At 44.3% G+C, this 15,821-nt stretch overlaps 1 protein-coding gene across 1 annotated transcript; it reads left to right on the top strand.

Moving 5' to 3' along the window:
• Window positions 1-1,166: 1,166 nt before the first annotated feature.
• LOC139016095 (GTPase IMAP family member 7-like) lies at window positions 1,167-11,497 on the top strand. The gene is made up of 2 exons (XM_070423710.1): window positions 1,167-1,252; window positions 8,529-11,497. The coding sequence occupies exon 2, from the start codon at window positions 8,567-8,569 to the stop codon at window positions 9,434-9,436; it is 870 nt and encodes a 289-aa protein (XP_070279811.1). The 5' UTR covers window positions 1,167-1,252; window positions 8,529-8,566; the 3' UTR covers window positions 9,437-11,497.
• Window positions 11,498-15,821: the final 4,324 nt, after the last annotated feature.

Raw genomic sequence — 15,821 nt, forward strand, 5'->3', positions numbered from 1 at the left:
AACTCTGTAATGTCATCTTCAATTTTTTCATGATTTTTAAACAACGGGCTTGGTATTTTCCTTTTGTGCCAGACATTATGAATTGTGTAGCTGGTCCTGATCTGTGTCTTTATTGGAAACAGGAAAACTGTTACCTGGGATCCTTCAGGTGAGCAAAGTCATTCATACCAATAATTGGTCCAATAATATGGCCATTTACACCAACATTTCCAAATCTATCTGCTCCCCTCCATGGGTAGCAACTCTATTGTCCTCTACTTGGTGGCACATCTGGTCCACTTAGCACCTATCCTCAAGCTTAAGCATTGACTAACCCACTTTTTTAATCCAATGAAGCAAAATTTATAATCAAAATTTAATCTATTTGTGGTGATGCAACAGACAACTAGAACATCTTGTCAACCATGAGAGATTCAACAGCCTGCCTCTGACCTGGAAACAATTTATAGATCCTTTTGGATCCATCCACTGGTAAATCTAGGATTAGCTGCCTCTGTTTGGGCCTGGAGAGAAGAAGGTAGGAAGGCTGGGAGGGAAGGTTGCATCTACTCCAAGGATGCATCTTTACATGTAATGCAATGCAGACTTTCAATCATGTAAGAAGCATATGAAAAAACAAACAAACAAACAACGAAACAAAAACAGAGAGATTGTGATCATTGGGAGACTTTTCCCAGGCCTCTCCTTCCTCATTTCCTCTTGGCTCTCAATGGTTTATACCCCTTTGGCTTTGTACCTGAGTTTTGTTAATTTCTGAATGGGTAACTTGAGATGCTCCTAAAAGAGTAGACTCAAAACCCATATTGCACCATCACTAGTGAGATCTAATGGTACATCAAGTCCCACGTCCAAATATCTTCTTCCAGAATGACCCCGCAGACTCTCACTGCACCAGGGAAGGTGATAGACACTGTGCCTGGCAAGATTTATATCACTTATTAAGGGCCTTTGGATCCACTGCCATAACCCAAAACACCAAACATACCTTAGCTTTGGTAATTTTGGTACAAGAGCAAGCACATGGAGGAAATGTTTTCAAGTTGGCAAAACTGAAGTACCCACCAAATTAGGGGAAATATTACTGTCTCTTTAAAGGCAAACGGTTCCTCCACTGGCTCCACCCAATCTATGCTTCCTGGCTCAATGGTTTAAGAGGGTGTAAACACTTTTTCTTCACAGTTAAAACAAAAGTACCAGCTGGAAGAGTGTCTTCGGAGAAAATTTGAGAACTCAACAACCGGTTGAAAAGAAGGTGAGTCTGGCTGAGAAGCAGCCGAAGGATTAGAGTTGTTTGGGCAGTAGGTCCATGGAGTGTACATGGTGTGGGTTCTGGTCCCAGGAAGACCAGGTTCTGTGCCAGAAGCACAGTGGAGGCAGAGGGGCATGTTGTCAGGGGGCATGCTCTAAGAGGGGGAAGGGAGTTAGGAGCTTTATTAGTGTAGATGTTACATGTCTCATATTGAACAGGACACATTTGTGCTGACTGGCACACCTTCATGCATTTGCTGCGCTGATAGACACTGAGGGCTGCCTGACAAACTTTCTTTTTCCCTGGGTAAGAAATGAGTGTCCCCAAGGCAGGTCTTTAGAGCTTGAAGACAATTTAGAGACTGACCTGTCTAACTCCCTCTTCTTACTGAAAAAGAAGCAGGATCCCGGAGAGAGTGGTGACTCTAGGGGTTGCCCACATCACTAAGGGCAGAGGAAATCTGGACTGCAGTTTGCTGAATCCTCTCCATCATTTAGCAGAGAGAAGCTCTAACCTGAGTAGTGTGACTTGTGAAATGAGGACAGGGTGTCATGGGTAGAGGTTGGCTATTCTGCATGAACAGTGTATCTGAAACCCTCCAGGAAAGAGTGTGGATCTCTTCCCTGCCCTCTCTTGATTTAGCTCGGATTCGATGTAATTTTAGAATCCTGGGTCTGAGAAGACACTGAGAGGAGGCCGTTGTGTGCAGTGGTTAGGAGGGGAGGTGGTAGTCAGATAGATTTGAATTTGATGCCTGCTCTGCCCAATACCTGTTCGCACTGTGACCTTGGGCAAGTGTCTCAGCATTTTCAAGCCACATCAATATCTTTATTTAAAAAGTTAAATAATAAAATGAGCTTTTTTCAGGCTATTATGGGGGAGTAGGTGAGATAATGAACAAAAAATTATCAGCGTGGTTGGTAGTGTCATCAGTGATTATATTACACACATATCAAATTTTTTATAGTTAAAAAATGTAAATTTAACTCAAAGATAAATGAACAATACAAGGAACTTCCATGTACCTAGACCAAGCTTCCACAATTATTAAGTGATGCCAATCTTGTTTCATCTATATACTCACCACTCCCTAGGCACCCCACATTATTTTGAAGCAAATACCATTGTTTCATTTTATCAGTAAATATTTGAAACCATTTAAAAATATGACCATAATCTGACTTCAAAAGCAAATAGAATTTTTTACAAAGTTCCCAGTTGCCTTCAGATTCCCCTGATTGTCTCATAATTTTAAAAATCGTTTGAAATTGGATCCAATTAAGATTCATAAATTGCAATTGTTTGGTTTCTCTTATGTTTAATTTAATATATAGCTTTCTCACCTTCCCTGTTTCTTTCTGGAGAATTTCTCTGTGTAAGAAGGAGGAAGTCTTTATCCCAAAAGAACCGGGCAGTTTACATTGTGTTGATAAACATTCCCATGGTGTCATTTCACCTGCTCTTCCAGTTCCAGTGTTATGTGTTAAGTAATATTTAAGTAGAGGCTTGATGTGACTCTGTTTGACTGTTTGGTGGGAATACATCATAGGTTCAGCTGTAAACTTCCGTCAGAAGGCACATAATGTTTGGTTGTCTTTCTTTCTTTGACATTAACCAAGATTAATGATGGCCTAAATTTCATTAAGGGTCAGAAGTGATGACATCAAATTCTATCATTATTTCCTTATTTATTAGGTGGAAAAGTCCTATAAAAAGAAAGTTCCCTCCAACCATTCTCTCATTTCCATGAGAAGACAAGATAAATGTTTGATTCTTTCCCTTTATTTGTCAATGTTCAAAATAAGAAGATGCTTTCCTAGCATACTTCCAAGGGAGCGACTGACTATTTAAGCAGAGGGCCTTGTTATGAACTCGTGTATTTTAAGATACCTGATATATTTTGATTCATTGGAGTTATTGATGCTCACATTGCCTCATCCATGTCCAGTTGCATTCTCTTGAGGTTGGCTCTTAAGTCCTTTCCATGAGATCCCAGTGATTTTTGAGAGCATCCTGGCTTTCTTGTTGACAAGAGAGTGAAGGCTCAACTGAAGCATTTTCTGCCTATTCCTAGAATCAGTAGTTTATTTATAAAACCCTGACTTTTGTAGGAAATGGCATTTGAAAACCACACTCTAGGTACTAAGGGTGGTCATTGAAACTAGGCTCATTATTATCTCTGTGCCTTTTCAATGGACTTCAAAACTGCACACACACACAAGAATAGGATTTTTTGAAACCAATTTTATAGTTTTTCAGGTTATTTTTAAAAATTTTAAGTTAATACTACTAAAGATGGACAATGAAATTACTGCTTTTTTAAGTGAAATTATTTCTTGGACCAATTTCTTATGTGGCTCATAAACCTCACAATATACAATTAGATTTATTTGCCATTTGCTATTGTTTTAATATTTTGAAAAATAATTTTCCTTGTATAATTATATAAACTACCTACATGGTTTCAAGATCAAATCTATGAAATCTTAGTGTAACCAAGACATCCAGGTTCCAGCTTCCTTACTTGTTCCCTCTACCCTGCTTCTCCCATCCCCATGAAAGTAAATTTTTGTTGGTTTAGTTTTCAGAGTATCCTGCAATTGTCTTTTGATATATATGAAAAAGATATGTGTTATATTTTATATATGTAGTGCATATTCCTCCTTATTAGAGAAATGGGAGGCAAACTCTACATTATTTTCTTCACTTTCTTTTTTCCACTTAATGATATATCCTGGAGACCTCTCTCTCACCTGGCAGACCTCTTCCCAGGCATGTGCCCTTGACTGGAATTGAACCGGGGACTCTTCAGTCAGCAGGACAACACTCTATCCACTGAGCCAAACCAGCTAGGGCTGTTTATTCCCATCTCTTGCTCCATTTTCAATCAAGTAGCTAGTATTTCGTTTCTGTACTTTTTAATTTTCTGTGTATAACAGGAACTTTACCTCCTTTGTTGCAAGCTGAAAAATATTACTTTCCCTAATTTGACATTTATGATTTAATTTTTCTAAGGGTCTTTTGTCCCACATTATCTATGATACTTTTATGTAATCACACTTATCAATCCTTTTCCTTACTCTATTTCAAATCTTAGAAATAATTTTCTTACCGGCAGGTTACAAATAATTTATCCATGTTTTCTCTTTTCCTTATATGCATTTTTTTACACTTAAACTTCTAATCTTTTTTTTTTAAATATTTTATTGATTTTTTACAGAGAGGAAGAGAGAGGGATAGAGAGTTAGAAACATCGATGAGAGAGACACATCGACCAGCTGCCTCCTGCACATCTCCTACTGGGGGTGTGCCCGCAACCAACGTACATGCCCTTGACCAGAATCGAACCCGGGACCTTTCAGTCCGCAGGCCAACGCTCTATCCACTGAGCCAAACCGGTTTTGGCTAAACTTCTAATCTTTTTGCAATTTGAATGGCATGAGGCAATGGATGCAATTTTATCTTTTTTCTGTAGGGTTATACAGTTACCCCAAAGTTGCTTTATTACAACATCTTTGCCCCCTTTCATGTGGTATGCTGCTATATTGAATCTAACTGTAACATAGTGTAATTGAATTGAATATAAATGAATAAGGTATGATTAATTTGTTCTCTTTATGAATTTCCTTTTTTTGTGGTTCACTGTTCTTTCTATTTGTACAACATCACACTTCTGTAATCATAAAAACTATAATGCTCAACTCTTGGTAGAGCTAGTCCTTCCTCCTTCTTTTTCTTGATGGTGCTGAGTAACTTTCTTTTTTCTTCATCCAAAATAATCTTATAATCTACCATTCAACTTTATAATCCACTATTTTTCACCTGCATGAAAAAAAATAGGTGATGAGAAAAATTTTAGCTTTACAGTTATATAAAACTAGAGGCCCAGTGCATGAAATTCATGCATGGGTAGGGTCCCTAGTGGCTGCTGGCTTCCAGCTGGGGCCTCCCTTCTCCTGGCTGCCTGCTTCCGCCACCGGCTGGGGTGAGGCCAACTGTGGGGAGGGGCCGAGGGTTGTTGAACAGCCAGCCCCACGCCCTGGTCGAACTCCTGGTTGAGGGGGCAATTTGCATACTAGGCTTTTATTATATAGAATAATGATAGAGAGGTATCTACTTTATCGTCACCTAAAAACTTTATAAACCATTATTTTAATTTTGCAATCAACTATTTCTCAACTACACGAAAAAAGTGATGATAAAAAAATTTAAATTTACTGGAGGCCCAGTGCACAAAATACGTATACTGGACGGGGAGAGGAGGTTCCTCAACCCAGCCTGCCTTCTCTCACAGTCCAGGAACCATCAGGGTATGTCCTCCTCTGTAGAGGCGACTGGGCTGATCAAGGGAAGGTGCTTCCCTCTCACCCCACTGCAGCTGCTACTGCTGGCTGCCACAGCTGCCAGCCTTCAGCCCTTGCTTCTTAGTGCTGGCTCCGCCCCCCGCCCAATGGTGGGTTGGGGCTGATCTGGGGCCAAGCTGGCTAGGGGAGGGGCTGTGAGAGGTTGAGGCACAGCAGGTTGCACCCCATCAAGCCTCTGTGGAAGTGTGGTGACTGGACTGGCCCTGCATGACTGCCTCTGTGGCTGCCTCTGTGGAAGGGGCAGCACTGGGACTGGATCACACTGTGGCCTTTCTTGCACCACCTTTGTGGAAGGTGCGTGGTGCCACCTTCTTGACACCTCTGCATAAGGGGCCACAGCACTGGACTGGTGGTGCCGGCCCAGCCAGCCCTTCCCACACAAGCGCCAGCCTGTCCCAACCCACCCCTCCCACATGAGTGCCGGACCAGTCTGCCCCTCCTGTGTGGCACAAGACCCGCCCACCTCTTCTGTGTGGCCCCAACCCTATGCCCTCACAGCCTCTGTGGCTGTGTCCAGATGGATGTCCACACTAATTAGCCTATTACCCTTTTATTAATATACATAAGGTAATGTTGATAATTAGATAATTATCTATTAATTCCAATGGATAAAATGCTTTAAACATGGGTCAGTTTTGAGTTTCATCAAATGACTTGAGTGCACTATGTAATTTTCTACTTCATCTATCTACACTAATAAAAGATAAATATGCAAATTGATCATCATTTTGCGACACCCACCAGCCAATCAGGAGTGAGTAGGCAAGTTAACCTGACAAAGACGGTGGGTTAATTTGCATAAACAGGCACTGAGTGTCCCAGGGCAGCAGCATGGGGCAAGCAGTCCCCCACAGGGCCCCCACAGAGAGCAGAAACCAGGGCCCTGCTTTCCCCTGTGGCAGAGAGCAGACAGCAGGGTCCTGCTTGCCCCTGGCCCCAACAGCAAAGGGCAAGCAAGCCCCCACAGAGCGCAGACACCAGAGCCTGTGGTGGCATCAAGCAGGCAGCTCCACAGAGAGCAGCAAACCACAGAAAGCAGGCCTAAGCCATCAGTAGGAAATCCCCTGAGGGGTCCCATATTGAAGAGGGTGCAGGTCAGACTGACGGACCCACCCCCAACCACGTGCACGAATTTCATGCTCCAGGCCCCTAGTCCTATCTAATAATAGACAAACATGGTAATTAACCATAACTTCACTATCCTTCCCATTGGCTAATCAGTGAGATATGCAAATAAACTGCCAATTAAGATGGCAGCCGGCAGCCAGGCAGCTGAAGCGAACAGGAGGCTTGCTTGCTCCAGTGATGGAGAAAGCCAAGATTCCTTGTCTGCCGCTGCCGGCCTCTGAGCCGCACCCTAAGAAGCAATGTTGCAATTATAGAAGCTAAACAAACCCAGAAACCTCCTTTCAGCCAGCCGGGCCTCAGAGTTGGAGCTGTAACAGGGTTTCAATTATAGAAGCCAAACAAACCCAGATACCTGTTTTCAGGAGCCAAGTTCTCAGAGCTGGAGCCAAGCCTCAGAGCTAAAGCCGGCTCTCAGTTCCAGTGACAGCCATAGAAGGTAAATTAATCCCAGAATAAAAAAAGGAAAAAAAGGAGAGGTTGGGAGCTTCAGTCACCTGCCAGCCTGAAAACGGCCCTCAGCCCCTCACCCAGATTGGCCAGGCACCCCAGTGGGGACCCCTACCCTGAAGGGTGTGTGACCAGCTGCAAACAGCCATCATCCCCTCATCCAAGCCGGCCAGGCACCCAAGTAGGACCCCCACCCTGATCCGGGACATTATTCAGGGCAAACCAGCTGGCCCCCACTCATGCACCAGGCCTCTATCCTATATAGTAAAACGGTAATATGCAAACTGACCCTAACAGCAGAAGGACTGGGAATGACAGGTCACTATGACACACACTGACCAGCAGTGGGCAGACGCTCAATGCAGGAGCTGCATTCTGGTGGTCAGGGCGCTCTCACATGGGAGGAGCTTTGCTCAGCCACAAGCCAGGCTGATGGCTGCCAGCACAGCAGCGGTGGTGTTGGGAGCCTCTCCTGCCTCCTCAGCAGCGCTAAGGATGTCCTACTACAGTTTAGGCCTGCTCCCCACTGGCAAGTGGACATCTCCGAGGGCTGCCGGGCTGCCAGAGGAATGTCTGATTGCCATCTTAGGCCCAATCCCCCAGGGAATGGGCCTAAGAGAGCAGCTGGTCATCCCCTGAGGGGTCCCAGACTGTGGGAGGGTATAGGCCGGGCTGAGGGACCCCTCCCCCCCCAGTGCACAAATTTTTGTGCACCAGGCCTCTATATATATATATGGCTAATATGCTAATTGTCCAGTCTGGAGTTCCACTGGGAGAGCAGAAGTTCCATTGCTTGCTATGATGTGTGCTGACCAACAGGGAGAGGCACAGAACATGGCGGGCAACCATCAGCAGCTACAGGGCAATGAGGAACCAAGGGAACGAAGTGGAGAGGCAAGGAGGCTAGGCCTATGGTCCCTACCCTGCATGAATTTCATGCACCAGGCTTCTAGTCTACTAAAAAGATTTGTTGTAATAACTAATTTTGGTATGGATATTTCCAAATGAGTCATGTCTGTAAATTTATTTATTGGTCAAATATCTGTTAGCCTGTAGGATCAATATCACACTTGATTCATAGAAAGAATGGAAAGGTTTTCCTCTTTTTGTATTATCAGGAATAGCTCACATAACATTGAGATGAACATTTTTGTAGAGGTTTAAGTGAGTTCTCCTGTGAAAGCACCTGCACCCTGTACTCCTTTGTGGGAAAACTTGGCTTTATTATTTCTTCCATATGAATAATAGACCATTAAAAATTGCAAGGACAAGAATGAAGAAAAGACATTTGGGTCCCCACTTACCTAAGTACCCTTTCCCTTCTCATTCCCTTCCTTAAGGTGTTGTTGGTACCTGCATCTCAGAGCCTCTTGAGAAGATGGCTGGCCTTCAGGACAACACTCTGAGGATTGTTCTGGTGGGGAAAACTGGAAGTGGAAAAAGTGCAACAGCAAACACCATCCTTGGAAGAAGAGAATTTGTTTCTAAAATTTGTGCCCATGCTGTTACCAAGAAATGTCAGAAAGCAGAGCGAGATTGGAATGGGAGGAAACTTCTTGTCGTGGACACCCCAGGAATGTTTGACACCAAGGAAAGACCTCAGACCACCCGTGAGGAAATCAACAGGTGTCTCCGCTTATCCTACCCCGGGCCTCATGCCATCATCCTGGTACTACAGCTGGGCCGCTACCGGGAGGAGGTTCAGAAAACAGTTGCATTGATCAAGGCCTTCTTTGGAAAGGCAGCCATGAATCACATGATCGTCTTATTCACTCGCAAAGATGATTTGGGTGATCAGACATTGCTTGAGTTTGTAGCATCATCAGACGTAAAACTGCAAAGTATCATCAAGGAGTGTGGGAACCGCTGCTGTGCCTTCAATAACAAGCAAAGTGCAGATGAGGCTGAGAAGGACGCTCAGCTGCAGGAGCTGGTGGAGCTGATAGAGGAAATGGTGCAGAAGAACGGAGGGGCTCACTTTTCTGATGCCATATACAAGGACACAGTTGAAAAGCTGAAGAAAATCTATGCTGAGCAATTGGCGATGGAAATTAAACTAACAGAAGAGCAACGGGATCAGGGAAAAATATCACAGGAAGAAAAAGAGGAAAAAATAAAAGAGCTAAAGATGAAGTATGAAGAACAAATTAAAAATATAGGGGAACAAGCTGAAAGGAATGTATTTGCAGGTATTGTACAAGGGATTTGGAATATGCTTTCAAATCTATGGCATAGCATTTTCAAATAGTGTAAATTTTATTTTTATTTTTTTATTTTTTTAAATATATTTTATTGATCTTTCAATAGAGAGGAAGGGAGAGAGACAGAGAGCCAGAAACATCGATGAGAGAGAAACATCGACCAGCCGCCTCCTGCACATCTCCCACCGGAGATGTGCCCGCAACCCAGGCACACGCCCTTGACCGGAATCGAACCCGGGACCCCTCAGTCCGCAGGCCGACGCTTCATCCACTGAGCCAAACCGGCCTCGGCGATTTTTAATTTGCATTTATTTGTTACTATGGTAGATTGTATTTTCAAAAAATGGTTATAACAGTATCTCCTATCCCACCTATTCTTCTTATAATCTCAGCTTGCTTTTCCTTTTGTTGAGTTATATGGGTCTGTGCCACAGCCTTGCAATTCCATGGACTTTCTGACTGATTTGGCAAATAGTGGATGGCTGTGACTTCTAAAGTTAGATAGGGGGGATGCCTCCTTGCTCTTTGCAGTACGTGCCCTTGGCCCTTGCCCACCATGTGGTGAGGAAGCCCAAGTTGTCCATCGAGTCCACATGAAGAGGACATGAAATCACTGGCTTACTCCTCTGGCTGATCTTTCATCTGCTAACAGAAACAACTTGCCAGCCATGCAAGTGAGGCAACATGGAAGCAAATTCTCCAGCTGCCAACTGAGCCATCTCAGATGAAGCTGCAAAGAGCAAAGATGGGCCACCTCCAATGCCCAGGTTTCAAGAGAAAAATAAACGATTGTTGTTGCTTTAAACCAATAGGTTTCAGGATGGTTTGTTATGCAGTGACAGCTAACCAGAAGCATACTCCCATCATTCCCCACCAATCCCCACAATGCGAACAAGCTGAAGAAGCTAGAAAATGGCATAATCATAAAATAATATATTATGGAGATTTCACAGGCTCAATTTAGGACAATTCAAATGAGAAATCCTTCATATATCAGTGTTAGCACCACTGGTGATGCACATTATTTTCGTCCACTTCTCTGAGTTCCTTTTTAGTGAAGCAGCAGGCTTCTCCAGCAAGATGGTTCTGTTGTCCACATGAGGCAGGATAATAAGAAGCTAGGAAATTTCCTGGGCAAGTGGGGAAACTGAGACAAGAAAATTAAACAAGGTCAGTCTATTTGGGTGTCTTGCAGCCACCTTGTGAATCACAAAACTTTATCTTCACCAACTAAGGACACTTGAGAAAAAATGGTTTATATTCTTCTCTCTAACCAGAAGATACATAGCTCACATCACCCTGGTCTGGGAAGTAGAGCACAAAGACCCAATTAAGGCCATTTGTGCCAGCTAAACCCAAGGGTAGAAGAAGTCAGGGAACAAATAACAGAAACCCATTAAAGCCAGACAGACCTAAGATAAAAGTAAAACAAATCAAAGAATAATTCAAAACTCACCCATACACTCATTTTAATGCATCAGCATATTAAAAATGCACCTGGAAAGCTGAAAAAAAAAAACAAGGGATAGAAAGCCCTCAGGACAAAAACTCATTGCTTTAGAGCAGGCCCATACCCTTTTCCACACATGAACTTTTTATTTCTTCCTAAATGCTAAGGGTCCCCAGGATAGACTGCAGCCAGCAGAGCAGTGGCTGTGACAGCTGGACCCAGGCTCAGCCCATGATCCTATCTCTGAGGCTCCCTTGTACTTGACTTCCTAGAGAGCTGAAGCAGCCCTGCCATGGCTCATTTCTCTCTTATAACATTTCTGGAGCAAAAGCAGCCCCACCTAGGCGCTCTGCTGTGGCTTCTTCTACCTTAATCCCTTCCTTTATTTCACTGTTCCCAGATTTAATAAACATACTCGCAAAATCGCCTGGACTTGTGTTTTGAAATCTTTCCTGCATCAAATCAAGAACCCACACACTATAGGGTAGAAAAGAGGACATATGTAATCTTCTCAACAATAAAGATTAATTTTTTTAAGAAAGACCCCACCCACTACAGGTCAGACTGAGAAGATCCACTTTGGGCTGGTCCTTGTCCAGTAACACATGGACATCTGGGAGTTATGAAATTTTCTTACTGTTTCCCTCTTGCTTTTCTTTTTAAGGTACCTAACTTGGAATATCTATTAAAACATGAACTTGAAAATCTCTTCTCTGCCAAATGTTTTTCCTTTGCCTCTGCAGATCCATCCTCTGCCCTTCTTTACCCTAGCTCTTTGCCCAGGAGGCTGATCTAGGTGGATCACATTGTTACCCAACCCAAAGGTTCTCCACTTGGGGTGTTGTATTCAAGAAGGAGACATGGTTGTCCCAAGACAGTTTTATTTATTTGTAGCAAATTAAGGAAACATGGGATTCATATAAAAAGATCTAATGCCTCAAATGGAGTCTTGGCCATAGCTTACACTATTTGATCAATTACATGTTGGTTTATTCTTTGCAGTTGGCTACAGTTATACTGCTGAGTTCTTGTCAAGATCATCCTGTTTATAGCTGGACTGGTATATTTAAACATTTAGCAAGAACAGCATCTACACTAATAATATACAAACATGGTAATTGACCATACCTTCACTACACTTCCCATTGGCTAATCAGGGTGATATGCAAATTAACCACCAACAAAGATGGCGGTTAATTTGCATACATAGGTTGCAATGCTGGGAGATGAAAGAGGAAGGATGGAAGAAGCTGCCTGCCGCTGAAGGTGATTGGTAACCAGGTGACAGCCAAGAGCCAGGTGGCAGGGCCGTGATTGGAGAACCAGGCTGCCTTTGCCTGCCCCAGCCAGTAATGGGAGAAGCCAGGCCAGGGGCTGGGAGCATTGCCGCCTGGGCATGTGACCTGGTCCCCAGGGAGTGAAGCAGCCAGGCCCCAGGAGACCCAGAGGCTGGGGCTGTCTGCCCCACATCAGCAAGCGGGAAGCAGCTCTTCACCTGGAGGCTTAAGCTCAAGGTGGGAGACACCATTTTCTGTATGGAAAGGCAGGAGGCGTGGCTAAGCACAGGTGGCACCATGTTTGTGTATGGAGAGGCAGAGGCATTGCTCAGAGTGGGGTGGTCTCACGTATGGAGAGGCAGGGGCGTGGCTCAGAGCAGGTGGCACTATGTCCGGGGAGACCAGTGCTGAAGCCTGGTGTTCGCCTCAGGATGCAAGGGGCAGGAGAGGAGCTGGAGGTAGAGGAGTGCGACTTCAGGCAAGTGAAGGAAAAGGGCAGGTTGCCCAGCCGTGATGCCGTTCCAAGCTTCCTGGCCCAGGTTTTCAAATGTAAATATTACTTCAGATGTTGTAGTTGCACATAGTTTATTCCCTTGCCCTCATCTTGGCTGTTAAAGTCATGCCCACCCTCTGGGCAGCCAGGCCTCACGTTCATGGCACAGAGGAGGTTTGGTTCTGGGGTCACCCTTTATATTTTTAGCGACTGCTACACTTGGTCGATAGGAAGAGTGAGACTTTAGCCCTGAAAAGACGGAAGGCTTGGGGCAGATGGTTTCCTCAAGGGCTCAGCCTGCTTTTGGGCCATAGGCACAGGGAACATCCAGGGAAGCCCCAGAGCAGGCATCCCTCTGAGCTCGGACGAAGCGATTTTGCAGCCTCCCCTTCTTCCGTCCCAGGTGGTGGAGGCCGTGACTACCTCAGCTTGTAACTGTAAAACAGCGTACACGAAGAGAATCTTTTTTGTGTCTCATGTTAAAAATTAAAATATATATATATTAGAGAAAAAAATGGCAGAGGTTTAGACGGACGTGTCGGTGCCTTGTCCCAGAGCAGATAAGGACGAGCAGCTGAAAAGGGTAATATACAGCCCGAATAAGCAGAGGAGATTCAGCTGAGACAGTCTGCAGCCAGGAAAGACAGAGAACTCCTAGAAAAAGGGAATGGTTAGAGTCTGAGGCTGAAACCTCTCCCGGTGCGCCCGCTCAGCCATGGAGACCGCGCCATCTTGAGTGGCTGTTACCGGCATCCAGAGTCCAGCTACTAACCCAGAAGCAACGGCTCTCAAGCAGCGCGACTACATGAACTCAGAGGAGCCCTGCTTCTCCCCACAGAAAGGTTAGACTTCCCCCAAAGGTGCGGTTTGCAATTTAGGTTGGAGAGTGGAACGCACGCAGGGGAGAACTCTGCGCCCCACAAAGTCCGCTGCCTTTGGAGCCAGCGTGACCCACAAGTGTGGAAGGGCGCCCCCCAGGGCTGCTGGCAGAAGGGAATGCTATAAATAAGCCCACAGTGGACTGGACGCAAACGGGAAGCCTCAGATTTTGCCAGTTTGCTGGCTACTTGGTGCCAGGGGCCAGAGCACCCGCTGAGACTCCTCGCAGATCTGGAAGGTGGAGCCCTGCGAGTTCGCACAACTTCCCAGGCTCTTGTTTTTACACTTCTTCTAAAATATGTGCGTTTGATTGTTGAACCCAGTGCAGGGGATTACCCAGTTGGGGTCTGTTGCAGAGCCTGTAAGGGAAGGCTGTTTTGGGGGAGCCTGGGAAACAGAGAGGGGAGTGACGACTGGGGAACCAGCTCTGGGCGAAGGACTTTCCCAAAACAGTTTCAGGTACAATAGAGAACACCTGGTCAGAGAGGACTTATAGCCTCAGAGGTCAATCCCGACACACTGCCACACAGAGGCAGAGCCATGAACTGACTCTTCTGTAAACACAGACAAAGGCTGTCTGGGAAACCAATACGGCCTGCCTTAAAATCAGGACCGTGGCTTACAACACGGAGGAACAGTGTATCAGAGGGAAATTCAACATTCTCCTGAATACCTGGCGTGCCAAAAAGAAGAGTAGAAGATCAGAAGCACCTTCATTACAGCACATTTTTAATTATCTTTTTTGTATTTTTTCAACTTTTAACTAAGAAAACATTTTTTTTCATCACCTGATTTTACCCTTTTAATTACCACATTTTTATTTTTAACCAGTACTATTACTGCTACTATTTTACCATTTTTTTAAAGTGTCATTTTATTTTCTCTTTATTTTATTTTGGGACTAGGGTTCTCAATTCTATTTTCATCGTTCCTTTAGCATCATTTTCCTCTACCTCAATTTTGCCTCTGTGCTAAAACCCTCTTCCCCACTTTTCCCCTTTTGCTGTCCTACTTCTCTTACCCTATTCCTGCTTTAGATTTTCCCTATTCTTTTTACCCCCTGTCTAAATTTCACCCTACTTATATATCCCTTTTTCAATCACCTGCTCTAAATCCTTATGCACCTCTCCCTTATCTTTCTTTACTATCCAAATTTTTTTCTCTACTTTTCTCTATTGTTTTGTTGTTGTTTGCTTGATTGTTGAGTATATTGGGGTTTTTTAAGGATTGTTTGTGAGCTTGTTCTGCTTTTTATTTTTATTTTTCTGTTTCCCATTCCCCTTTCCCCCTCCTTCCCCCCCCCCCCCCCCCCCCCCCCCGGCCGGTTATTTTTGTGCTTCGGTTTTCCATTGCCTCGCTTGATATGATTGGTTGTTTGTAGATTGTATTTATCTCCAGGGATCTGTTGCTGGAATATGTTGGGATTAGTGGTGGTTCTATCAGAGCTTTCTCCTCATATGAATAGTCTCCGCCCCTCTTCTACTTCATTCTCTTTTCTCTCTTACTTTTTTTTTCTGTTTTCTCTTCTATCTTTTTCTCTTCTTTCTTCCTTATCCCCCAACTCTCTTAACTCGGGTGGCCACCTTTATTTGGGGTTATTAATACTGTAAATACATTTGTGTTCAGTGCCTGGTACATTGTGCCTTGTTGTGTTGTATTTTGTGCCTTTAAATCAACGCAGCAGTTCCAAGCAACAGCGGCCTCCTGATCACCAAAAGCTCTGTCTGAGAAACAGTTGCTGTGTGTAAAGCCTCCCTCCACCAGCCAGAAGAGCCACCACAGCAGTGAACAGCACCCATCAAAGGACCTGCTACCAACGGAGGAGCAGCTGCTACCACAACTGCCCAAGGAGCAACCACAGCCCGAGGAGCCACTGCCACTCAGGGAACAGCCACTGAACGACTCAATATCTATACATGTCAGTGAGATCAAACATGGGTAGACAAAGAAACCACCAAAGGAAAGAAAAGGAGGACTCGCCAGAAAAGCAGCTAAGCGATACAGAGGCATGCAACATGATAGAAAACGTATTCAGAATAAGGGTCCTAGAGTGCATAAACCGGATGGAGGAAAAAATCAATAACATATGCAAGAAGTTAAAAGAAACAGATGAAAAAATCAACAACTTAACTAAGACCCAAGAAGTAATGAAGAGCGATATAGCTGCAATAAAAAACACCATTGAAAGTATCAACAGTAGACTAGGAGAAGTAGAGACCAAATTAGTGAATTAGAAGACAAGGAAGCAAAATACACCCAAACTGTACTTCAATTGGAGAAAAAAATTAAAAGACAGGAGGAGAGTCTAAGGGAGCTTTGGGACAAGATGAAAT

This window comes from Myotis yumanensis, unplaced genomic scaffold, assembly GCF_028538775.1.
Source record: "Myotis yumanensis isolate MYYU_CA2020_CCGP unplaced genomic scaffold, mMyoYum1.0.hap1 SCAF_9, whole genome shotgun sequence".
Classification (NCBI taxonomy): domain Eukaryota; kingdom Metazoa; phylum Chordata; class Mammalia; order Chiroptera; family Vespertilionidae; genus Myotis; species Myotis yumanensis.

Bases quoted from the DNA above. Each gene is read 5' to 3' on its own strand.
- LOC139016095 (XM_070423710.1), top strand. From the start codon at position 8,567: ATGGCTGGCCTTCAGGACAACACTCTGAGGATTGTTCTGGTGGGGAAA.